The sequence below is a fragment of the Strongylocentrotus purpuratus genome, unplaced genomic scaffold (assembly GCF_000002235.5).
Source record: "Strongylocentrotus purpuratus isolate Spur 01 unplaced genomic scaffold, Spur_5.0 spur5_scaffold_14, whole genome shotgun sequence".
Lineage (NCBI taxonomy): Eukaryota > Metazoa > Echinodermata > Echinoidea > Camarodonta > Strongylocentrotidae > Strongylocentrotus > Strongylocentrotus purpuratus.
The window spans coordinates 23418117-23445061 of NW_022145599.1; the positions used below are offsets into that span (position 1 = coordinate 23418117).

Genomic DNA, 26945 nt, shown 5'->3' on the forward strand with positions numbered 1-26945 from the left:
GATCATCACCATCATCATCGCCATCATCATTACTATCATTATCATGATCATCTTCATAATTATCAATATCACCCCCATCACAATCATCATCATCACCACCTAAATCATTGTTTGTTATGAAAAAGTGGCATCTTACCCTTTTTTGAAGAGAATGCAACACAAGTGATATTTTCACCCATCTCAAAGCCTACATTCTTATCCAGAGCAAGAACATAGTTATCATCCTTATCAAGATCCCACATCCTGATGGGGAGTGGGGGGGGGGGGGGGAAGAGAAGAAGGAAAGACAAATGTGAAGAGAGACATAGATGAGAGATGAGTGAATGGGAGAAAAGACATATAAAAGAAATATTATATTGATATGTAATTAACTAAAACATAACAAAGCACATCAAAAAATGTCTTATCAAAGTTTCCCCAAAATTCATAATCTAGAGAATGCAGTGAAATTCACATAGGTAATGCAAAGTAAAATTGGAAAAGAGCTTACCGGTAATACATTCTTTAAATGTTCTTTTTCGAGGATGACTTGAAGACAGTAGCTTGTTTGGACATAGTTTAAATAATAAACTTGGATCTGATACATTAAAAATTTGTACTTTGAAATTTACCAAGTAGTTTTTAGCAAGATGAAAATATCTGTTACCTAGCTTTTTGTACCATAAAAGAATATATATATATATATATATATATATATATATATATATATATATATTTTTTATTTTTTTTTTTTTAATTTTTTTTTATTTATGCATTTTTCCAAATATAATATAACTGAATAACAAAGAACATAAAAATGTAAGGTATAATACAACATATACAAACAATAATTTCTTCATGTCAAAATGTTTTTTTACATAATATATGTACATATATTAACAAAACTTAAATAGCATATTATCATAAATTTAAAGTGTTATCCGAACTATTCTGTTGGAAAAGAATATATGCTGCAATATCACCCCAAAGTCTCTCCCAGCAAAAAAAAAATACATGGTACATGTATTTACCTGACTAATGACTCTCCAGATGCAGTAGCTAGAATACCCTTACCAGCCCAAACCATGTCACAGTCACTATCATTGGGCTTGCCACTCAGCTTCACCTATACCGGCAAATTGAATCAGAAGAATTTAAATATACATTGAAACCTAATATATAAAGCCTGCTCAAGGGAATCAAAAAATGTGACCTTCATATTAAAGCAGATTGTCTAACTACCGTGTGAGTCAAAAAAAAGTTTACACCTAGAAAATTGCTGATTATTTTTAAAATCATCCTTGAACAGTAAATTATTATACATCTTATGAAAGAGTGTTTTATCCCAAATCATTTGGTATCATTTTTGTGTAGTATGTGTTCACGCTTGGATGAACAGGAGGCATTGTTTACGAGAGTGCAAAAATCGGCTTTTTACGGTTCATAGATGATTTTTGAAATAATTAGCAATTTTCTGGGTGTAAACTTTTTTTTGACTCACACTGTATAGGTTACTTTTCTGCAGGTTTCAATGACAACACTTTTCAAGGAAAGCAAAAACTGTGGTCTTTCTCTAAAGATGGTCGTTGATGTAGCTGTGCCATGATTTTAAAAACTAACTTTATTTTCATTATTGCATAGATGAAAATTTTTAAAAAATCCAATGAATGAAAACATTTGAAGTACCTAATGATTATTATCAATTACAAAACGCTTAAATACAGCCCCGGCATAGCACATGAAGAGCTCTTCGAACACTGCTGATATGTGTGACATCACAGGTTGGGAATGATTTACACAAGCAGACAATGTGCCATGACATCTCACACATTTTTAGCGCCTGTTTTGTCATCTTCTCTTCAGTCCATTCTCTTACTTCACTACCCTCAGGCTAAATGTTTAATCTATTGCCTCATTCTAAATCCCACGGATAGTATTGTTTTGATGAAAAAATAAAGGTATCCGTCGCTTGTAAACAAAATAATACGCCATTGTATTTCTGCTGCAGTTTGTTCGGCGTTTCAAGAGGGAACAAATGCCGTCCATGCTATCATTCCGGGGGGATTTCAATTTGACAGTGTGATTTCTATGATCGTTCATTATCCCCTATCTTGTGTATTTACAAACTAAAAAGATTTTAGTTATCAAAATTGGTTTCATATCTCTTTTTGAATGATGTGAAATGCCATCACATTTATATACACTAAACTCATTATAATTTGAGAAATAATAGCATTGCAACTATGTTCATTCTCTATGGGATGTTGTCTGCTTGTGTAAGTCATGCCCAACCTGTGATGTCACACATCTCAGCAATGTTCGGAGAGCTCTTCATGTGCTATGCTGGGGCTGCATTTAAGCGTTTTGTGATTGGTAATAATCATTATTTCAAATGTTTCCAAGGATTGAATTTTGATAAAATTGTCAAATCAAAGTTTCACCTGTGCAATAATAAAGCGAGTTTTTTAAAATATTTGCACAGCTACTTTAACCCTATTTTAACTGGGCTATTTCAGACAGAGTTTTTACTGGGGGGGGGGTCAATTTGACCCCCCCCCCCCCCTCCCAAGATCTTGGCCGTTTCACTGATTGAATTTTGATAAAATTGTCAAATCAAAGTTTCACCTGTGCAATAATAAAACTAGTTTTTTTTAAATATTTGCACAGCTACTTTAACCCTATTTTAACTGGGCTATTTCAGACAGAGTTTTTACTGGGGGGGGGGGGTCAATTTGACCCCCCCCTCCCAAGATCTCGGCCGTTTCACTGCCGATCACCGCGAAAATTTGCATACGTGTCAAGTGAAGTGTATTGAATACTATAGTAATTTCAATTTTTTGAAAAATTCACTGATTTGCATATTTATGGTAATTTATGCAAATAAGGTCATAAAATTCACATTTTTGCCCATAAATCATACATTATTCATATTTAAGCATTCCTTTTCACTACATATATTTGTTAGACCATTTGGAATAATAATACAACACAAAAAATTGAAAGAGCCAGGTTATTCTTTATGTTATCTCTTGTTTTGATAATTTCTTATGTACTCCGGTTTCGGAGTACCATATTTGCCGGCGTAAAGGCTGCAGTATTTTTGGAAAAGAAAATATCAAAAAGTTGGGGTGCGCCCTTTACGGCAAAACAGTAAAAAAAAAAAAAGTGTAAGTCCAAACCAGCACGAATTTACACATATGGGACTACAAACGGTAAAATTACTATACCACTATGGTACAGGACATTTCCACACATATTACCGACAATTTTATCTTGCATTGTTGACATGAAGACGAAAATAAACTTCCAAAAACAACATCTACCGATAGATCTTGATCTAAGTTCGTGCCAATGCATTGCAAAAGTAAAAGAAGGGTCCGTTTAACGGAGCTGCCGCGAAGCATCCAGCACGCGAAGTCGCCATTTTCAATTCATTTCAATGTATACATCAGAGAAAACAGCAGGGTATTACATCAGTTTGGGATGGCCGAACGGTCTAAGGCGCTGGTTACGGGTCCCAATCTACATGTGTCCGCAAGAGATCGAATCCCGCCTTCGACATAAAGTTTGTTTTTGTTTGTTTTTTGTTTTTTAAATGTCGATATCGGGGGTGCGGCCTATACGGCGCTGCGGCCTTATCGCAGGCAAATAAGGTAGTCACAAAATTTCTACAGGGGGGTGGGGGGGCAGTTAGCATGGTTCACTGTACAAAAACAGCATGTATTAAATTTATTTTTTACAGTTGCTCTATCTCTCTTTCTCACACACAAGCACACACATTTCTCACTGATTTCTACCTCACATTTTCTATAAAGACAACCTTTCTCATACCTTCATCATCTCTGTAAGCTTGCCATCCTGTGACACACTGTATTGTGAGAGAGCCATTGATCTGGTGACCACCACCATGACATTCCTGTGGCTATTGTACAGCAGTTTCTTGATGGGGCCTTCTACCGTCACCGCCTGGGACATATTGCCCTTGTCATCCATAAAGACAATGTGTCCTGTAGAACAGTAGGAGGTGAATATTTGTCATCGTGATATAAATCAATCAAATCCAATTCCAGCACAATACTATTGGGAGAGAAATGCATAGGGAAGCTTTTCAACCAAAGCAGTTTTTTCCCAATTATAATTCATTTCATACATAGAGAATGACATTCGATTTCTAATCATGGAATCATAAGATAGCACCCATTCCAAATTTGCACCATATAACAATACTAAAATATATAACAGTATATATATATTTTAAGAACTAAATTGAACTTTTCTCAACTATAAACAGCTTTGTTAAGTCAAAAACAAGTTTACACCTAGAAAATTGCTAATAATTTTAAAAATCATCTATGAACAGTACATGTAAATTAGTATACATCTTATGAAAGAGTGTTTTATCCCTAATCATTTAGTATCATTTTTGTGTGGTACATGTATGTGTTCACGCTTGGATGAACAGGGGGCATTGTTTGCCAGAGTGCAAAAATCGACTTGCGCCAAAGTTGCTTATGTGATGTTTGAATAATTTTTAAATTTTTATTTGGGTTTTAATTCGGTCTTTGCAGATCAAAATAACATCCCTAACAAATTAATAATGCCACACATATCAAATATCGAATATCAACCAACTTTTGTGCACGTGTGTGCGTTTGTGACTTTGCTTCTGTAAAAAGCAAATGCAATGCATTTTATTTGATACATTCAATTCTTTCTCTCACTCCGCTAATCCCAACATAATACAAACTGTAGTGCAAAATTTGTTGCACTCTCGCAAACAATGCCTCCCGTTCATCCAAGCGTGAAGACATACCACACAAAAATGATACCCAAAAATTTGGGATAAAACACTCTTTCATAAGATGTATAATAATTTACTGTTCATAGATGATTTTTAAAATAATTAGCAATTTTCTCGGTGTAAATTTTTTTTGACTCACTCTGTATAGAAAATAAGAGGGAAAACATCTGCTAAACAATAAATTCACCATCTATGTGATTTTAATTATATAGTGTTACATTCACAGATGTGCTCTTGAAATATCTAATTTGTGAAATTAGAATAACAGGATTAATATGCAGCAAGCCTTCTTATGAATGAAGTCTTTCAGAAGGTTTACTTACCTTCCTCTCCCCCTACAAAGCAGGCATTACCATCCCCTATGAGACTGTTTGAAGAAGGCTTGCTGAAGATACTGTTATTCCATGGTACACTTCCACTCCGATTCCTGCACATGATAGATGTAATAAACAAATATGGAGAGGCAGAGAGACATGGACAGCATCAGAGATCAACACAAACAGACAAAGAAGAAGTGAGAATGAGAGAGATAGAAACAACGAGTCAAGGACAGTTCCAGATATGGAGAGAACATTTAATAACAGAGACAGGGTGAGAGATACAATAACAGAGACAGTGAGAATGTTAAAGATATATCAAGAAAGATATGCAAACAGGGTAAATATGAAAACAAAAACTACATGTAAGCATTACACTTAATAATGATCCTTTTTTTTTCTTCTTTTTTTTCTTCTTTACAGCAGAACGTTTTTTATCTGACATTTCAGAGGTACACAATTTCATCATTTAGATACCCATATTTCTTAGTTTAGTTGAAATCCTCAACATGAAGAGAACTCTGAATTATATTTTTCATTTGATGGCTATAACCCATGCCATCTTTTAGAACATACATTTCTTTATAGAGTATTAAAGCCATCTGACATATCCAGTGGTGCTCAAATGACTTTGAAGTACCCCAAAATCAAATGACGGTGCATTGCATGCCTAGGGATGGTATTCTGAAAACAATGTCATCTTTTATATTAGTAAATGATGTTTATGATTGTCATAACATTTTTAAATTAGGACAAGTCATTGGTTAATCTTCTGCGCAAAGCTTGCTGCACTAACGTAAAGGTAAAAGAAAATTCTGTGTAGGCACTAATGGCAAGTGCTTGTTCTGTACAATTTTTCAGATTGTTATGACAATTTACATTTTTTCTTCTCCAAATACGGGTTTCCCTGATTGGGTTCTTACCCTGATTCCTGTCCTGGTCCACCATGGGGAAAGAGGCACTGAGTGGGGGTCTGTTGGGACGGCAGCTGACTGATAGGGCTGTTGGAGAGATGCCCCTTCCCATCACTCTTCCACATGATCAACCTCCCTTCCTACAATTTGGAGCATTCATGAAAGTAGGAATTACAACCTTCCTTCTCTATTCTACAATTATCCAATATTCTTTGTATTTTCTGTTTATAGGCCCTAGTTTGTTTTATTTTGTCCATTTACCCTAAAGATAAATCTTCATTTGGTTTTGACTGAAAAATACAACACTACATTCATATGTATACTACTGGCTACTGCTTCATTTTATGACTGTCAGACAGGTCTTTTGTTCCTAAAATTGATTGTTCAGATCTAAGACCTTTTCCATAACATTGGAACACCTTATCCATAAAGACCAATTGGTTCTGCCACAGTCACATCCAAATATTTACTTGGTACAGAATTCTGTCAAATCAAAATTTGTAATGTTTCCTGCAACTTTTACATGCATTTACTGGGTTTAAAAAAATTGATAATTCTGATCTTCATTTCATTTATAGTCAGCATTCATTGACTACAGCGTTACATGTACCGCCGGCCAGGTCAGATGCGGACCTGGATGAATGTAGCTCCTTCGTCTACATTCAAACAGTTGCCATTCAATAATGTAAAACAAATAAGAAAAAAGAGCAATTGGAGAAAAAGAAACATTCGGAGCATTAAAGGTATAGACCAGTTTTTGAAACGCCCCCCTCTCGAAAAATGTAATGGAAGCTATTTTTACTAATCATGTGAAAGAATATATTTTGACTAATACGTGTGATACAAATTTTGCCAGGAAACCGCCTACTTACTGATATATTTGGTAAATTATCATATCGATCCAGCCTGGATAGATATCGCGAATGCACTTCAACATTGAACATTGGGGCATATATTTCTGCTTTTTTGTGAATTTAGGTTAAATTACTGCCATCTAAACCTCTGAAGGCAATATCTAAACAATATTGAATGGATATTTTGCACCCAAAACCCTTGAACCGCAGTTTTACCACTACCAGTCTATAGAATACCGAAGCTGTGATGTCATAAAAATCTATTTTTAGAATTTCTCAATTTTTTCTTCATTTTTCCAAAGAGCAAATAAAATAATGTCGAAAACCAATTGAATATGTTAAGTATTGGCTGAGATATGACCTTCTGAATAAATATATTCCCTATAGGAACTCAGTGTTATATGCTCTGGCTCCTAATGGTTAGGAGCCAGAGCATATAACACTGAGTCAGCTTCTGTCGCTGCATGGCGCAGGCAGGAGTAGCCTTGACAATACCTAGATTGAGAAGTGAAATACATCAAGGACGGGAGCTCGCACACACAAACTGGTCTCCACAGCACAGGCGATCTTAGTGCGTGCAAAATACAATGTCTTGAGAGGTTCCGGTTAAAACTATGCGCAAGAGGTGACTCAAATAGTACTATTAGAGTCACTGAGGCCCATAGTTTTAACCAAAAAGAAGGCATGGTATATTTGCTTTATATCATGCATCAAAAATGTATTTTTTTAAAAATCCCCCCCTCAAAAAAAATCTTTTTTTAGAAAAATTTCATTGAAATTTTAAAGGTTAAAAATTACAGATTCTACGAAAGAAGAATTAAAACTAAAAAAAAATTATTATATCAAGATTTGAAGAAAAATATCAAATAAAAAAAATTAAAAAATGATCTCCCGAAAAGTACCGTCATTAATGGTGAATTAACCACACTTTTTTGCCGCCGAAAAAAAATCAAAGTCGGGGTGCGTCTTATACTCGGTACACAAAACAAAAACAAAAACAAAAAAAAATTAAGTTTTGATTTATGCCCTCCACCTGGCGCTATGCCTGGCAATGTCTGCCAGCTCAGCAATCGGTGTGTTGACTCACCACTTGGAAACTGGAACAACACTCAAATTTGTCTGTCATCTTGGTTTGAAAGTAATCTTTCTGATAGATATCAATATGTAGTTTATAATAATAATTCCTCCAATTTTTCTTCTATTACACGGCGTACTGCAAGGTTCTATCCTAGGTCCTCTACTGTTTTTTAATTTACATTAATGATCTTACACATTCAGCTGCATCTCGCAGTTCAATGAAAGGCCTTCCCCGTGTGGGTTTTTTAACACGGACCTGGCTTGCTGCCGACAGAGTCGGCAAAAAAAAAAAAAAAAAAAAAAAAAAAAGTTTTTTTTTTTTTTAGGGCGAAAAAGAGGCCGGTGCCAATAATACACAAGGGAGGTTCATACACCGTTAATTACGGTACTTCTAATCTCAAATAGTACTTTTTCAGAGCAACCTAAAAATAGTTGAAATATTTCTGGTCATTTGACAAGCTCTTAACCAATCAAAAACCAATTCATTTTTGATGCAGGATATAAAAGACGGTATAGACGCCGTAAGGAACTTGAATCAATGAATGTTGAATGGTACTGTACTTCTGCAAATTACATGCCCTTTCCCTGTTTTCTCTAGAAGAAAAAAAAGATGTTCAAGGTATCTATTTGGATCCGGGCTAACCGGGGACAGATCTGCCTCGCTGCAAAAACTGTCATTTATTGTCATTTTACCCTAATCCTAACCGTAACCAGCAAAAACTGACCATTTTGGGCAGCGGGGCCGAGTTGTCCCTGGGTCCATCTATTTGTATATGTATGGTAAACCAATAAATTGTGAAAAAAAATTGTCTCAAATTGTAAACCAAACCATTTTTGCAGCAAGAAACTTGATAATTTACAAAAGTTTAGAGTTCATTTTTTCTAGGCATGAAACTTTTTTTAGTCTAGACCAGTGCTTCTGGTCTACATTCACTCAAATTTTACAGCATAATTTCATTCAAACCTTATCTCCTGAGAGCAAGCGCTGACCACTGGCGCTCCACTGGAGCAGGCAAACCTGGGCCTTGTGCAGCTTACTGGCTTCCTGGAGCTGCTGATCCTGCTCGTTCCAGATCAGAATCTCTCCGCTCTCCCAGCCCACGGCCACCGACGGATGGGTGGGGTGCCAGGCCAGCGAGGTGGAATAGCATGAGCGCTGGAGGCTCGCCACTGGAAGTGGCTCGCCCTAGTCAGATACAGAGAATGATTCAGAGAATGTTGTAAAGAACTATATGTCAGCACGTAACAAATTAGGGTTTCTTTAATATTCAAAGGAAGGATAACTAAACCTTGAATGTACCTCCAACACAGAAAATTGAATATCTTTATGACTGCAATATTAAACTTCTTCACTCTAACTTAAACAAGAATATATTCAAATAAAATATATTTCTTGTTATTCAAAGATGATTCAATGGAAATGAAAACAATGAATGAAAAAAAATGGGAAATGAAACTGTGAAAAATGGAAGACAGAGAGAACAGAATAAAGTTTGCTTACCTCTTCATTGAAAACATGAACAACACCTCCTTCCCCCTGCTGTCCTCTCATGGCCACAGCCAGTAAAGGTTGCTCATTATGCCATGCAATGTCTACATGGCTAGATGACCCTGACTGGACTCGATGGTCAAAGAAAATGGCCATCTTTGCACTGAGTGGTCAAATAAATTGTTCCTTTCTGGTACATCAATCAATTTTTCTTCAAAGTGTAAAAGTCCTCACATCTGTGTGATAAATGAACAAGAAAGTATAATTCCAGTAATGTGATTCTGTATACTGGTTGGGAATATATTCAACATATCTAAAGGTATTTGAAAGAGGTAATTCTGACAATGAAATTGTTTGCATTGCAACATAAAGATCAAATACTATAAGTTTGTTACAGGTTTAGTCAAGGGACAATTTTGTCCAAAAAAAATGAAATTACAATAATCTAAACCATATTTGCCTATTTTAAATAAATTGTTTGTATTATTGGTTTAGCTCCAGTGCAGAGCTGCCGACCCCAACTGAACAAAAATCCTATTTTTGATCTATGAGTACTTTCTTACCGCGAACGTGCATGTTTTTTTGTTGTGTTTTTTATTTTATTTGGGGGGATAGAGGGGTTGCCAATCTGTATAAGTTCCTACATTAATGACAACAGGTCCGTAAAGTGGTACAGAGTATAGTAGTAGGCATCACAACATCCTACAAATGCAGAACAGATTTTTGCAGGATCCATGATCTCACACTGAACATGTGACTTTTACTCATTTTGTATTGAACAAAGGCAAGTCACAAATATTTGTGGGTATAGCATGTGATGTCAGAATGCCATTTCTGTCCTTTTTTCTTAAAAATGTATTTTATAAATTGTTGCAATTCCAGCTTTCGATATTTTCTCAGCATGCTCTTCCTCTTCCTCTTCCCCCTCCCCCTGTATAACATCATTGCAGTGCTAATTACACAGTAGGGCTAGGCATTGTGCTACGGTCTTGAAAGTAAATTGCCCTAAGCACGTACATGTTAGTGGTACGCACAGGCATGCGAGAGCGAGAACATGTACATGTACGTGGTCCGCAGTCAAGTGGTTAAGGATGCTGAAAAAATTGTAACAAATAGAGGGTTTGGCTGAAATATCGTAATTTTGGTATTGAATCAAACAGAAAATTGCAAGCTTGCTCCTCGCACCAATATCTTATAAAATTGAGTGAATGGAAGCCATTGATAGCCAATAAGAAGGCCCTTGTCAGCACCAATTTAGTAAAATGAGGCTGTGATTCGCCAAGAGCGGATGAACGTTCTGCGCATGCGCTTAATTTAAGTTAAAGTTCTACGTGGCGTGCGCGCAATACAATACATGTACGTGCACGTTAGAAATTTGGCAAGTGCGTCCCAAGTTTGAAATAAAAAAGGTTCGGTTGGTAAGTAAATAATTCTAGTTTTCCATTTCCTTTAATAATTTTCTTTTACATGACATCAACAGTATTTGTTGATGCATGGGCTTATAGAATTCCATTTTTTTTGTGCTCAGTTTACATTCTGTAGAATACTTACGTAATACACGATACAAGTAATACAAGTGACAAATTTTGCAGTATCAATTACAAAACTCGATGAATATAGCTAATAGGCAGATTTTCGCTAATATTGAAGTGTACATGTACATGTAAAAACAGGAGCCTCAAAACACGTCCTTCTTCTTCTTCTTCTTTGGGTTAAGTCTACCTCCTTCACAGTTGAAGATTCTTGCAGAGCCAGGGCCCTGTTCCTAGAAACCGTTAAGTCTAACTTCTTGACTATCCCATTGAAACGTGTGTTATACAATTAACACGCGTTTCAATAGGATAGTCATGAAGTTAGACTTATGACGGTTTCTAGGAATGTGGCACATACATGTACTGTTCCTGAAGGCAGGTTGTTCCAACTCCTCACAGTCCTGGGAAAAATATGTTCCTCAGTTCTTGAACGGGAGACTTGGTAGCTATGTGCATGGGCAGTCCTTGTGGGTCTTGTGACAGGTTTGATGTAGGGTGCTATATCGAGTGCTACCAGGTTGTTGTGGAGCTTGTACAGCATCACCTGTCTGTAATTTTCTCTGCGTTGCTTGAGTGTGGTCCAGTCAAGTTGTTGGAGCATGGAGGTCATGCTAGAGGTGTTGTAGTACCGATTTAGGGTGAATTTAGCGGCCCGTCTTTGTACCATTTCTATTTGATGGATGTGGTTTACAGAGGAGGTCCATCATCCATTCAGAGGACCATTCAGTCTATTAAGGTCCTCCTGTAGTTCAAGAGAGTCTTGTCTGCCCTTGATTGCTAGATAGATGATGGTGTTGTCTGCGAAAAGACGTACTGGAGAGGTGAGCTTGTCTGGCAGGTCGTTGGTGTGGAACAGGAATAGAGAGGGTCCGAGGACAGAGCCTTGACGTACTCCCGAGTCGACGTCAACCTCAGGTGATGCATGGCCTTCTAGAACGACTTGCTGGGTTTGATGGTGAAAAAAGTTGGTGATCCACCTGTTGCTTTCGCCTCTCACTCCATAGTAGTCCAGATTATGCAGTAGTCTCTGGTGACCAACCTTATCGAAGGCTTTGCTGAAGTCCATGACATCAGCTTGTAGTCCTAGCTCCATGTTCTTGTGAATGTCAGAACCCATTTTGGAGGGGGTGGAGGATGTCCTTTTCATCGCCACACCTCATGATGCTACTTGCAAGGATGTGCTCCATCATCTTACAGCAGATGCATGTGAGGGAGATTGGGTGATAGTTGCTTAGTTCGGTTCTGTCGCCTTTCTTGTAAATAGGCACTACGTTTGCTTTGTGCCAGTCATCTGGTATCTCGCCGGTGTCATATGAGAGTCTGTAGATGCTGCACAAGATGGGAGCGATGACTCTGGATAACTGCTTTAGGATGCATGGGGTGATCCCATCAGGTCCTGGCGCTTTATGTGGTTTGAGTTTCTCAAGCATCCTCTCGATACCCTTTACGGTTTGTATTATGTCAGGCATAGATTCATGTTCAAAAGTGTATCTGGCTACAGATGAGGGATTGGAATTTCCTGTGTGAAAACCTTCTTGAACTGTCTATTCAGGGCATCAGCTTTCTCAGCAGGTTCACTGATTAGCAGGCCATCAGATTTGAGTCCTGCAAATCCATCACTGTCAGTTCTGTTATGCTTGATGAATTGCCAGAATCTCTTCATGCAGTTGTACTTCTCTGGACCTTCGTCATCATCTTCAACAGAAGTAAAGATGGACTCGACATAGTTCCAGTAAGCTTTCCTTAGTTTGGATTTGAGTGTTCTTTTGAGATCACAGAGCTGCTCTTCCATAGCATATGAAATGAGGCCCTCTCTCTTCTGGAGTTGTTTTCTCTTGTTGCTCAATCTGTCGCGCTTCTTGATGAGTCATCTGATGCTATTTGTCACCCGTGGTAAGTTGGCTTTGTGTAGAGTCAGCTTTTGGGGAATGAAGTCATTGATGCCCTTCTCGATGACAGTCTTGAAGATGAGCCATAGTTCATTCACAGAGGCATATGGTAGTTTAGCTTCTCATCTCTGACTGCTTCCATGCTCTCAGCAAACTTCTCCCACTGAGCTTTGCTGTAGAGTAATACTTTCCTCTGCATCAGGTAAGGTTAGTCTCACATCTAGCTTGACGAGAGGGCAATCATGGTCAGACACTCCTGGGACAACGGTAACCTCACTGACTACAGTTGGATTGCTGACAAGGAGTAAGTCAAGTGTGTTCTAGTATCTGGTTGGTTCAGTAACTACTTGGGTGAGGCCTTGGTCATCAAGGAGAATCCCAGGCTGCGGTGGAGATTGGGATATCTGCTAATGCCGACTTGTTGGTTTCTCCAATCCCATCCCGGTAAGTTGAATTCACCCTCTATTACAACAGAGCGGGTGGGGCTCAGTCTTGACAAGGATCTTTCTAGCTCTGTAAGGCTCTCTTCATCTCCCTCATGGGGCCTGTAGAAGGCAGCAACATGGAGAGTATTGGCTCCTGGCATGCTGATCTTGCACCAAATGAGCTCGCAGTCAGTTTCTAGTTCAATTTCTCTGGATGCCAAAAGATCCATCTTGATCGCAAGGAATACACCGCCATGGGGATCGTTGGGTCTATCCCTTCTTTCAATGTTGTAGTAATCAGTGGGGATCACTTCACTAGTACTGCGTTTGTCTTCTGTCAGCCAGGATTCTGTCCCTATTACTCAATCTGGATTGTGTTGATGTATTAGAATTGCGAATGACTGCTTCTTGGCACGAATACTCTGGCAGTTTACGTTGAGTATTGTTAAAACTTTTGCTTTTGGCTTTGTTGGGTTGTTGGGTTTCTTTTTCGATGTTCAGGGTGAGGAGGAGAACTTTGGTGATCCAAGGCATAGTGAGTCATCACTTTCACCTTCATCCGAACTGTCAGGATTTGTAGTGCAGGTTTTAATGTCAGTGTGGTTCAATGGCTGAACAGATTTTGGCTGCTGAGGTTGCTACTGAAGGCACTGGGAAGGAATTGAGCTGGTGCCTAGGGCACTGTAGGCTGTAGAGTTAAAGTTAATACACTCGGCATGGAACAACTGTTTATATTCACCTTCACACTGAATGCCCTTGACTTCAAAGACACATTTTCCCCACATGAAGCACATGGAAATTTAGTTTCTTGGGCATGTTAATGCAATTAATTCGTAGTGGAGAAAGGAATGTAATAATATATGCATTACAGTATGGAACATGGTTGCCAGTTGTACAGTGTAGAAACTAGATGGTTCCTTGTATGACTGTAGCCCATGTGAAAGCTGTGAACATCAGAGTCTTGCTGTGGGACTACAAATAATGATGGCGCTCATAATAGAATGAGAAATCTAAGCTAGGCTAGCTTAGATTTCAGATGACAAATTTCATTAGGAAAACATCTCATTTGAGCTCTGCTCACCAGTTCACCACTTTTCCTGGCACTACCATAATCTGATAGGAGCACTGACCACTGATAAAGGGATTACCAGTAGGGTCCATGGGGAGAGAGACAGTGGTCAATCATAGTCTAGTTACTGATAAAGGGATTACCAGCTGGTATCTGATATCCAGTCCAGATTCATAGTCTTCTCATCGCAGACCCTACACCTATATTTATAATAGGCCTGGATTCAGTGTGTCTAAAGTCTCACTTCATATTGTTTTTTTAGCAAGTACTAGCTATTTAAGTTTCTTTTACGTATAGAAGAGAACATTGATGTGCTTGGCAATGGAAAAATGCAGAAGGAAAATATAAAGGGAGGATAAAAGAGGGAAAGACGGGTGATAATAAGGAAAGATGGAAATGGAGGGAAAGAAGGAAGAGAAAATAAAGAATAGCATAAGGAAAGATGGAAAAGGAAGATAAAAAGTTTTAAAAGAAATACATAAGGAAAGATGGAAACAGAAGATAAAGAAGGTTAGAAAAAAAAGAAATACATGAGAAAAGATAGAGAGAATAAAACAAGGTGAAAATAGAGGAATACATAAGGAAAGATGAAAAAGATAAAATTAGGAGAAAATAAAGAATAACATAAGGAAAGGTGGAAAAGGAAGATAAAAGAAGGTTTAAAAAGAAATACATAAGGAAAGATGGAAACAGAAGATAAAGAAGGTTAGAAAAAAAAGAAATACATGAGAAAAGATAGAGAGAATAAAACAAGGTGAAAATAGAGGAATACATAAGGAAAGATGAAAAAGATAAAATTAGGAGACAATAAAGAATAACATAAGGAAAGATGGAAAAGGAAGATAAAAGAAGGTTTAAAAAGAAATACACAGGGAAAGATGGAAACAGAAGATAATGAAGGTTAGACATAAAGAAATACATGAGAAAAAAGATAGAGAAAATAAAACAAGGTGAAAATAGAGGAATACATAAGGAAAGATGAAAATTAGAAAGACGAAGAAAATAAAGAAGGGCATAAGGAAAGATGGCTAAAGAAGATAAAATTAGGAGAAAATAAAGAAATATATAATGAAAATTAGAAAAGAGATGTTGAAAGAAGGAGAAAAATAAAGAATAATATCAGCCGAAAGGTATATAGAACAAAGGTGATAATAGTGAAAAACATGAGGAAAGATGGAAAGGAAACATTGAGAAGATAAAGAAGTTAATTGGACAAATAAACTTTAAAAAAACCACCAACCAACAAGCGTTAACTGGACCAAACTTTGATTGGTCATGTTGCTGCATAATAACCTAAAAAGGGCGACTTGAAATAATCGCACTGTCACAAGTATTTTAGTTTTTCTGCATAAATATAATCATTACCTTAAAGCATAAAGGTTAGATGGCTTATGTATTGAACCAAATCATTAATAGGCAAGCTTGCCCATGCAGTACCTCTTTGATCAAACGACACGGCAAATTTTTAAGAACACTAAAAGAAAATACACTGAAAAACGGCCGCTCAGAGTGCCGGGCGCATTCACGATACTGCATGTGGCAAGCTGTTCCGAATTGGGTGGTGGAGTAACGCCTTTAACAGAGGCTATATTTGTCGACCTTACCCGACTTTCAAATGGAGAATCTCACTTTTCGGTGAACGGGGACCGAAATACCCCACTTGCGTGTCTGGTATTACAGACCGCTTTCTTTCCCGATATCTTCGCGTACACCAAGCTTCGTGAGAATGAGCAATCTCAGAATCTGGATGAATGTTGTCCTTGTAGTGTGAGGTTCATGAGTAATTATTGTTATAAACTACGACATATAGTATGGATGATAATGTTTGTCAAGTTTATTGCGGACTATGTCATCCTCATAAAAGTATTAGATCAAGTAAAAAGGCTTCAATTAAAATAGTTAAACATGACCAGAAATCATTTCGATGATAAGATATTTTTGACGCACTTCTCGTCATGATATTAAATTTATAACATACAACGAAACGAGGACATCATAATCATAAAGACGTTCGTTGTGCAGATATGTATTTGCTTATTTATACATACAGTGACAAAAAGAATAATGCGCTATAATCATGAGCAAAAAACCAAGACGTTTCGGAGAAAGGTAAAAAATCATCCGAGCAGTCAATTAGGCAATTCTTCAACGATCTTTAGTATCAGAAAGCGAAAAGGTTTAATTGTCGTGATAAAAATGAGCTTGTCATAGAGATTTATTATACAAGTGAGCATCGAAATGTTTCTTTAACGAACTGCTATAAAATTTTTAAACCAAATACACTTGTGCTGAAATTTCATATCCTCAGTATCGAGAAGCATAATGTTCCATTATGGTTGCATCAACTATTGTAAAATAGATTAAGTCCTTCGATGTCTTGTAATGCCCTAATTACTCAGCTAATTATTATCTTTCTAAAGGATTGTAGATTTGAGAGTTTCTGTTTCTTTCGTGTTACATGCAATGTACATTCAATCATCACGGCTTGATGTGTTGTGGGGAAATAAATATTGTATCCTATACGTATACAGATCATATTAAATCGAATAAAAGTTTGATGAAATTCAATTCTTATCTTGCCAGAATCATCATTTTTTTAAATACCGTCTTTATAACGAATTCCAAGAAATATGCCGTCTGCCTAAACAACCACCCCCCCCCCCCTATTTCAAATTTGACGTCTGAGCCCCGGCCACTCCCTATTTTCAAATCCTTGATCTGCCGTTTTGGGGGGGGGGGGGCAAGAAATAGGCAAAGAAAGTTGAGTAGACCTTGAGATTACGCACGGAATAAATGTAACGAAAACAATATTTACAACATTCTATTCTTGCTTTCATACCTCAAAAATATTTAACGGTCAAACCAACAAAATGTATGTTTTCCCGGCCTTTCCTTATAGGCCTACGCCTACACCATTTTTCTAAACGCGTTCGAGTTTATTTCGTCTATGCGAATAAATTTGGTGGTGGAGTAACACCTTTAACAGAGGCTATATTTGTCGACCTTACCCGACTTTCAAATGGAGAATCTCACTTTTCGGTGAACGGGGACCGAAATACCCCACTTGCGTGTCTGGTATTACAGACCGCTTTCTTTCCCGATATCTTCGCGTACACCAAGCTTCGTGAGAATGAGCAATCTCAGAATCTGGATGAATGTTGTCCTTGTAGTGTGAGGTTCATGAGTAATTATTGTTATAAACTACGACATATAGTATGGATGATAATGTTTGTCAAGTTTATTGCGGACTATGTCATCCTCATAAAAGTATTAGATCAAGTAAAAAGGCTTCAATTAAAATAGTTAAACATGACCAGAAATCATTTCGATGTTTTTGACAATTTTAGACAATATCATATTTAATTGTGTCCATGTACTATATCGAACTAGACAATTATGATGAAACTTGAAAGGAACATAATTATAACCAGGAAGTTCCTGATATAACTATGCTTATAAAGTGAAGCAAGGAAGATGAAACTGGCATCTCCCATGTATACCGGTAGCTATGAGAATGGACATAATCCGAACCTATATGAGACTGCGAATAAGACTAGAACATCATGGAGGAGTTCCAAGCAGTACTTATCAAGGTTGGGCTGGCGATGTCCTGGCAAAGTTTGTTTATACTGCAGATTAGGGACTCTCTTGCTCTGTGGTGAGCTTACCACCAAAATGCACCCCACTTTCGGGTCCAAAGTGGGGTGAAGTTTAAATGGACTGTTTTCGTCATGGGTCCAAAAGAACCCAAAATTCAATCTGACATAAGAAGAAAGGGTAACATTCCTAAATCTATGAAGAAATTCCAGATAAAGACATCCCGTCCATCCCCCGTTGTGCGCATCTACCTAATCTCTCCTCTACTATCAGCACTATCCCGGCTGTGTATTAAAAGCTGTTCTATACTATTGATTCTCAACATTTCAAACACCACTGAACAAAACTGATTTCATTCAAAATCGGTACTTTAGTGACAATTGATGACACCTAAATAGCAGTAAAATAGCAATAAAATGTTAGAAAGAATAATTTAAAAATTCAAACTTGTCGATCAGCCACATCATATTCATTGCGTGCATTTGTGTATATTATGTGCATTGACTCTCTATGCTTTGCTGGAGTGTCTTTGTCTGATGTTTTGGTCCATAATGCAGGGTTGGGCGGTAAATACCGAAAAATACCGTCCGGTAAATAAGATGGGCGTCCGGTAAATATGTAAGAAACAAGAAATATGATTTTAATTCTCTATTTATTAATAATTTTACTTGTTTTTAGCCTCACCAACTGAAAATATTGTTCTGAAATAATTAGCAGCACAACACTCATAGTAGAAACGCAAACAGATTTATAAAATCCACACTGCTACATCTATCTATCTCAGTATCATCTCCCGATTCAGAGGTTGATTGCAACATCTCTCCAATTCACTCTATCTTCTGCCATTCTGGTGCACTCTTGCAGTTTTAGTCCACTCCAGTTCTTGACATCCTCTTCCCAGTTGATTCTGGGTAATAATAATAATAATAGTGGGTTCTTGTATAGCACTCATGTCGGTCAGATTTGACCCTCCTGGTGCTCCCAAACACATGGCATTTTGTTCATATGCTAATTAATAGGTATTCATGAATATGGTAATTAGCAACTGACTTAATGAAGAACATCATATCTAGATTAGGTGTATATTTGGGATCTTTTTTCCTGCATTTTTTCCAGCATTTCATAATAACAGACATAGATCTAGGTCTACTAGGTCCAAGACTAGACAACACACAAACAAACACACACACCCACACACTATTAGTACACACCAGAGTAACCATACTCACCACCATAACGTTATTAATATTATGTTCAAAATTGGACAATCCCGCTATGAACAAGTGAGTGGAAAAATGTATTTCCCGGTATTTCCCTGTAAAAAGCGGTAAATACCACTTAGATCTAGGTCTAGAACTAGCTACTTAACTCAGATCTAGGGTTATTTCCCGGCGTCCAGGAAATAAGCCTCAGATGTCGATGAGTCTGAAGCGGTAAATATGCCAACCTAGACCGAAAACTTCAGTCTCTCTAATCGTCGGTTGTTCCACTGAGACTATGTCTGGCTCCACTAGACCTCCGATTATAGAGACTGAAGTATGGCCTATCGGGACTGTACGGGACTGTACGGAACAAATGGTTCGGTTCGACCGGACCGCGATGAATGAGATATGCAACGAGATTTTCACTCTTTACATCCTCATAACTGCTGCAATTATAATAAAAATTTAAATTAACATATATATAGCTTATTTGACTTCTGTATCTGTATCTGTATGATTTGGTCAGCAAAATGTCCTTTCCAGACACATCCACGCTAACGTATTTGTAGACAGAGCACGCTGTGTGTGGGTTGACTCAAATCAAATTATTGGGAATGTTTAAGTAGATTGTTCTTAAAAGTGGTTAATGATGGGCTGTTTACTATGGAGGTTGGGAGGTTATTCCAGTCCTTGATGGTTGACACAAAAAAGGAATCCTAGTAGGCTCTAGCTTTGTGGCGAAGTTGTAGAACTTCTGGTTGTTCCCCCTGGTTTCTCTGGGATTCGGTTGTACATAGTCATACAAAGGAATGTCGACCAGTCCATTCTTCATTTTGTATAACATGCCGAGTCTCTGGTTTCTCCTTCTAGTTTGAAGCGATTCCCATCCTAGGCCTTTTAGCGCCTTGGTGACTGTGCCTTCTTCTCTACTGTAGTTGCTAGTACAGAATCTGGCTGCTTGTCGTTGGACACGTTCTAGGGACTTGATATTCTGCTTGGTAGAGGGATCCCAAGCTGACGATGCATACTCAAGAAGCGGTCTTACTAACGCCAGGTACGCAGTTGATTTCACCTTCTTGTTGCAACTCCACAAGTTCCTGCGGACTTCATTCTGTATTCTCTGGGCTTTCTTGGTAGCTGCCTGAGTATGAGTATTCCAGCTCAATGTATTCCATATGTGAACACCCAGGTATGGATGAGAAGGCACACTCTCGAGACTATGGTTACAAAAGTTATACTTGTGATGAGGGGGGTTTCTCTTACCAACGGTCATGGTACAGCACTTGGTTGGGTTGAAGTTCATCAGCCATGTGTCTTGCCAGCTTTCCAGTTGTCTAAGATCTTTCTGCAGTACGCTGGTATCTTGATCAGCTGATACGGCTGTATACAGCAGACAGTCGTCTGCGAACAATCTGGTTGTGCAGGCCATGTTGTTTGGTAGATCGTTAATGTACAACAAGAACCATAGTGGGCCGGTCACTGTACCCTGCGGTACGCCAGATGTAACAGATGCAGGTAGAGATGAATGACTATTGATGACAACTCGTTGTGTGCGGCCCATCAGAAAACTTCTCACCCAAGAAGTGATTTCTCCCTCAAGACCATAATATTGTAGTTTAGAGATTAGGCGACGATGAGGGACCTTGTCGAAAGCTTTTGTAAAATCAAGCACTGCCATGTCGACTAACTTATTTCTATCCAGTTCTTGGCTAATATCATTGATTGTGAGAATTAGCTGCGTTTCAGTAGATCTTTTAGCACGAAACCCATGTTGGAAGTCTGATAGTATATGTTGATTTTCTAGGTGTTTCATTACGTGGCTATGTATGATGTGTTCCATGACTTTACTCAATACTGATGTCAACGAGACAGGTCTGTAGTTTGCAGCACTCTTCCTGCTCCCCTTCTTGAAGATGGCGGCTACGTTGGCGTCTCTCCATTCTTGCGGTACTATTCCAGTGTTGATGGAAGATTGGAACAGGTCTTGCAAAGGTGCAGATAGCTGCTCAGCTCCGATCTTCAGGAACCACGGTGGAATGCCGTCCGGCCCTTGTGCTTTGTTGGTCTTCAGCGTGCTGAGTAGCTTTTCGACCCGTTTCCTAGTAATGTTGAGATGTCCAATCTTCTGGTAAGGGCTGTTGCCAAGGGACTGTGCTAATCCAGGAGGCTCGTTGGTGAAAACGCTCCGGAATTGTTCATTCAAAACGTTTGCCTTGTCTATGTCGTTGCTTACAGTCTTCTCCCCTTGCTGGAGATCTGCTACTCCCGAGTTTTCTTGTTTCAGTTGCTTAATGTAAGACCAAAACCTTTTTGGCTCTTCTAGAATTGCCGATTCAAGAGTGTCCCTAACATATAAAGAACGGGCTTCTTTAATGAGCTTGTGGGTGCTTTTCCTAAAGGCCTTGAACGATTCCCAGTCATCCGGCTTTCCTGCCCTAACTGCCTTGTTGTATAATCTCTGTTTCTTCTTAATCGTAAGATGTAGTGATCTATTGAACCATGGTAAGTTAAATCGGGTAGTGGAAAACTTGTGCGGGACATGTTTTTCCATTGTGTGTAGTATTGCACTTCTAATTTCTTCCCATTTGTCCTCTACACTTTTGTCTTGGTTCGTTTGGAAATAAGTATCTGTAAAGTCCTGAAGTGTCTCCTTGATACCCTGAGTATCTGCTTTACCCCTGAGGTAGATTTTCCTTCTTATCGGACGCTTCCTAGTAGGAGCTACTCTTAAGTCCACTATCACTGAGCTGTGGTCAGCAATGCCATCTGTAACAGATATCTTGTCCACTATTTCAGGGTTATTGGAGAAGATCAAGTCCAAGATGTTTTCTGTGTTTCCCTGAATTCTTGTAGGTTGGGTGACATGCTGAGTAAGTCCCAATTCTTCCACTAGAGTGACAAGCGTATCAGCGGCTCTGGTGCTGTATCCACTCCTGCTGGAGACAACATGATCATCCCACGAGATGTTGGGTAGATTAAAATCCCCTGTGAGGATGACATTGTGAGAATTGATCTTATTTCCTAACCTTGTAAAGGATTGCGCCAGGTGGTCGATTGCTTCACCATTGCTGTCATTCGGTGGACGGTAGAAGACTCCCACAAGCAAGGGTCTACAACCCTTTATTTTTGTTTCAGTCCATAATATTTCACAATCAGAGTTAAGTTCACTGCAGTGCGTTGTAATCAAATCCCCCTTCACTGCTTGGAAGACTCCACCTCCAGTCTTTAGCTGTTCACGATCTTTCCTGAAGATAGAGTGGTAGTCTGGGAAGATTTCACTGCTATTAACATCTGGGTCAAGCCACGATTCTGTTCCACAGATGAAGTCTGGTTTAACGGAGTCGATGAGCACTTCGATATCACCAGCTTTAGATCTTACACTCTGGCAATTAGTTAATATCAATTTAACTTTGTCTCTCTTCTTGGCATTACACTTTCTATTCTCTTTATTATGTCTCTTATTTCTGTTACTGTTGGGCTTGGGCTGCGATGCACCCACATCCTTCTGGCTTGCCGGCTGGGAGCAGACATCAGCATCAGCATCAGTATCAAGAGCATCAAAAGGGTTTTCAGTTGAGATTTCACCTTCGCTGAAGAATGAGTCTGAAAAGTTTAGTTCACTGCAGAGTGGGCAAACCCACGTACAATTGTTGGCCATAAGTGATGTGTACAACTGGTAATCTATATCACAGCAGGCTGTGTGTAACCATTTATCGCAGCTATCACACTGGACTGCGTGGTGATCCCTTAATACATTTCCATCGCACATACTACACGGGGCGCAACAATCAGAGCAATACCACTGTGCAGAGTTGGCTCTCAAGTTCGATAATTGCTTTTGTTTGACTCCAACACAACTAGGATGGAATAATAGTTGGCAATCAGAGCATGTAAGTTTGTTCTTGCCGATCACAAGTTTACTGCAAGAGCTGCAAGCCTTCGCTGAGCTCTTCTTTCTGTTGGAAGGTCGAGCTGGTCCAGGGTTGGGTTGTACATCCCCAGCACACATGATTAACCCCAAAATAATAGTTCTAGGTTGGGAACAGCTTAGATCTCTTTGACTAGTCTGGTTATACATGGTAACAACATGATCCAGGAATTTGTTTCTGTTTGATAATCTTGAGTTCCAAATAGGATCAAATACATATCTTGCTGCTAATGCAGTGGTATCCCTTCTCGGCATGCAGAAGGCATAATTGCATACAGCATGGTGGCTAATGATTGTCAATTTAGGTCTACTTACAGTCTGTAATCCCTTCTCCCCAGCATGAATATCTGTCAGACCTACCAATAACTTGGCAGTCACAAAGATGAGCACGGCCTTGTTGAGGTTGAAGCGGCGTCGTTCGGTCCCCATGACGTACACGTAAGCAATACAAAATGGCGGCAGAAATCCAAGATGGCGGAGTCCGCGAAAATTTAAAAAGTTAAAACTACACAAATAAACTCAAAGCAAACACGATTACAAAACTGCAGATAATCAGTCTAAACGATTTATTGCACTCCAGATAAAAAACGCTATCATAAAATCCATATCATTGTCATTGAAGCTTGCACATGTAGATATAATGTCGAAATGTCTCGTAGAAAAGGTTGCGGTGGTAGAGTAGATCTCCGTAGTATACGCTATTGCACTGTAGTATCGCGTAGGTGATCCACTGTGACTCGCGAGCTCGATGCTGGCTACAAATTGCAGGTAAAAATCCTACAAAAATATAAGTCTAAAATTCGAAATAATCACACAACTTAGGTTTTTAATATTAAAAGAGCATATATTGCTCGGTTAAAAAGCAGGATGGCAGTTTAAAAAGGCAAAATTTTAGCGATTTTGTTCAGAAGCTACGAGCAAAAGTTTTTTTAGCGTCTATCCACACACACTTACGATAGCTTGCTCATTTAGATCCTAAATTAATGATTAATCCGAGAAAGTCTCGTCGTCAACATTATCCGTCTTGGTTTTAGTTGATGAATATTCATTTTTTCTTTTCGAACGTCCAATAGCTAACGTAGCTACGTACAAGTCAGCCTGGCTTGACCAACAAACTCCCACGAAACGAGTGCTCTGATTGGCCATTGGCTATGTTTTGGTAGGTTGAACCATAAATATATCGGCCGCCGGGTAATAGTTTGAATGCATGAACGTACTGCTTCGCGGTTCTGAGATAAAATTGGATAACTCATAAAAAGTAAGTCCGTAAATTTCACATTCTATAATAGACCCTAGGTTAGCAAATTTTGAAAACTGTAATTAGGAGGTATATATACCGACCTAATTTACATCTGATTTAGAAATCAGAAAATAAGATCTAAATAAAGAAAATCGGGGAGAAAATGTTTTGAACGAAAAGATGTACATCGGTGGCTCTAGCCACCCCCACGGTACGAGATCCCTGGGTTACCGTCTGTATTTGGGAATGTCAACAAATCAAATGTCAGTTTTATAAAAGAAATGACCAAATCAGACGGTTATTTCTGTCTAATGCCAACCCTGCCATAATGAGCACGGCATGACTGTTGTTTATTGTTTTCACACAAATATCACAGTCCCACTGTGAAAAAGAGCTATCCCCGTCGTTTTATATACTAGGCCTATCACTCAGTATCCGATATCACCACCGGGCTCCGCTGGCCTAGCTACCGCCTGAGTACGGGGCCTAGCTTGCCTTGCATTTGGCTTTGGCTTAGCCAGCCTTGGAAACGGTGAGTAGCCTAATCATCGATTACCTGAACACTATAATATGAACTAGATCTGTCTTGAAATCATTTCGGCATATTAAATATTTTAAAAACTTGATTCGTATTACTTGGAAAGGCGTAAATGACGTCGAATACTCACTAGTTCTTCGGTTGGCAAGTGAAGCTACATTTTACTGAGAAAAATGTGATTAGCCAATTTGATGATGTACGTACAGATCGCATTTTACAATGCAGGGGCACGGGAAACATAAAACTCTCTCGTTTGCCTTGATTCAACGAAAATTATTTATCAAATAGCACTGACCATCATGAATATTTGTCTGCAATAATATTGTCCAACATAAGATTTATGAAATATTTATCATATATTTATACTCAGTCTTCAAATTGCTATTTTGCAACTGTACATCCGGACGCGTTATTTTTTTTATGCGGCACAGATTGGGGCTTTTTTTTAAAAAGGGGTCTTGATTTGTTGTTGTTGTTGTTGTGTTTTGAGTTATTGGCGATTAGTCAGTAATTTGACTATTGTCGCCAAAATACTTTACGGCACGTGTTATATCTCTCAATTTTGTATTTCAAAAAAAATATATTTATTTCGTTTTATATTTATCTATCTTTTAAGATAGTATCGAAAAATAATATCGTAAGCAAAACATTCATGGGCTTTGTTAGTGTTTCTTAACAGTACGTGCAGATTATTTGTTATATCACATATACGCACCATACATAAATATGTATAGATAGCACCTACACAAGCCTCTATATTCAGTAATCTTATCATACCTTTTATCATTGTTGTTACTTTTTCTTATTTTATTTTCTTACTTTACGTTATTATATTTTTAATGTACTGAGTGTAATTTAGCATATTATAATATTGTATAATGTTTTACTGTTCTTATTGTATTTTCTTATTACATTATGTTATTATATTTTTAATGTACTGAGTGTAATTTAGCATATTTATAATATTGTATTATATTTTACTGTTCAGCAAGGGAGGTATTACTTCCTGATAGGGAACCGTTTCGTTCTGACAAAGAACCGTACAATAGCTTTTTGTATACTGGACTCACTCTTTTTTAAGTATTCCATAATTTTTTCCGGTTGGGATTCGTTAATTTCTGCTAAAAACATAGCCCTTTCTAATAATATAGTTAGGGCAATGTACTAAAAAGTGTTTTACAGTCTCTATTTTTTATTTACAGACTAATGATGGTCGTGCATGTGCGTACTAGTAGTAGAGGTCTATTTTTAATAGTGTTACATGTAATCCACTAGTAAGGGGGGGGGGGGGGTGTGGGGGTGCGACACCCCCCTCACCTGTCAGGATATTGTCGGTAAAATTGCGCTGCCGTCGGGAAAAAGAGAAAAGGGGGAGGGAAAAAAAGAGAGGGAAAAAAGGAGAGGGGAAGGGAAAGAAAAGAAAAAAGAAAAGGAAAAGAAAAGAAAGAAAGGAAAAGAAAGGAAAGAAAGGAAAAGAAAGGAAAGAAAAGAGAAGAAAGAAAGAGGAAAAAGAAAAAGAGGGGGGAGAGGAAAGAAAGGAAAAGAAAGAAAAGAAAGAAAAGGAAAAAAAGAAGAAAAAAGAGTGAAAGGGAAACAAAAGAAACGGGGGATGAAAGAGAGGAGAGAGAGGGGAGGTTAGAGTCTGAGAGAGGAGGAGTGGGAGTAAAAGAGAAAAGGGGTTGTTGGGTGGAGTCTTCTCGTCGAGGGAGCAAGAAAGACACGGGTAAATATGTTGCTGTGTCGGGCCAGCTGTGTCGGTATTCTTGCTCGATCCTCATCAATGCATAAGTTTGAAGTCGGTGAGATGTACTATATTGTCGGTCGGCCGACAAGTTTTTTTCCCTACGAACTGCGACTTCTTATCCGCTGTGACGACTTCGAGAGTGACTACAACTACAATACTTCTATTTTCTCGAAGTTTCACTTTCCTTTAATATCAGCTAAAGAAATCAGAGGTTTAAAATTTTCGGGGAAACTAAATTCAAACAAGGTTTAAGAGTCAACAACGGTACGACGAATCATTTTCCTTTCTTTATATTATGATGAAACGCCAAAAATTCCGCGCTTCGCGCGGAAGGGGAAACTTCATTTAGA

The 26945-nt window shown here is 38.3% G+C and overlaps 2 protein-coding genes across 3 annotated transcripts in view; both read right to left on the bottom strand.

Moving 5' to 3' along the window:
• LOC589151 (intraflagellar transport protein 140 homolog) overlaps window positions 1-25067 on the bottom strand; it is a 60408-nt gene extending 35341 nt beyond the window's left edge. For both annotated transcript variants that reach the window (XM_030984506.1, XM_030984505.1), the window contains exons 1-8: window positions 24982-25067; window positions 9444-9667; window positions 8907-9128; window positions 6021-6151; window positions 5104-5207; window positions 3811-3986; window positions 1011-1105; window positions 137-243 (exon numbers count right to left, since the gene is read on the bottom strand). In XM_030984506.1, coding sequence (XP_030840366.1) covers window positions 137-243; window positions 1011-1105; window positions 3811-3986; window positions 5104-5207; window positions 6021-6151; window positions 8907-9128; window positions 9444-9587 — 979 coding nt within the window. In that variant the 5' untranslated portion in view covers window positions 9588-9667; window positions 24982-25067. The remainder of the gene's footprint in view (window positions 1-136; window positions 244-1010; window positions 1106-3810; window positions 3987-5103; window positions 5208-6020; window positions 6152-8906; window positions 9129-9443; window positions 9668-24981) is intronic.
• Window positions 20591-23154, bottom strand: LOC115923809. The gene is made up of 2 exons (XM_030985153.1): window positions 20994-23154; window positions 20591-20631 (listed from the first exon to the last, which is right to left on the bottom strand). The coding sequence occupies exons 1-2, from the start codon at window positions 23152-23154 to the stop codon at window positions 20591-20593; spliced, it is 2202 nt and encodes a 733-aa protein (XP_030841013.1).
• Window positions 25068-26945: the final 1878 nt, after the last annotated feature.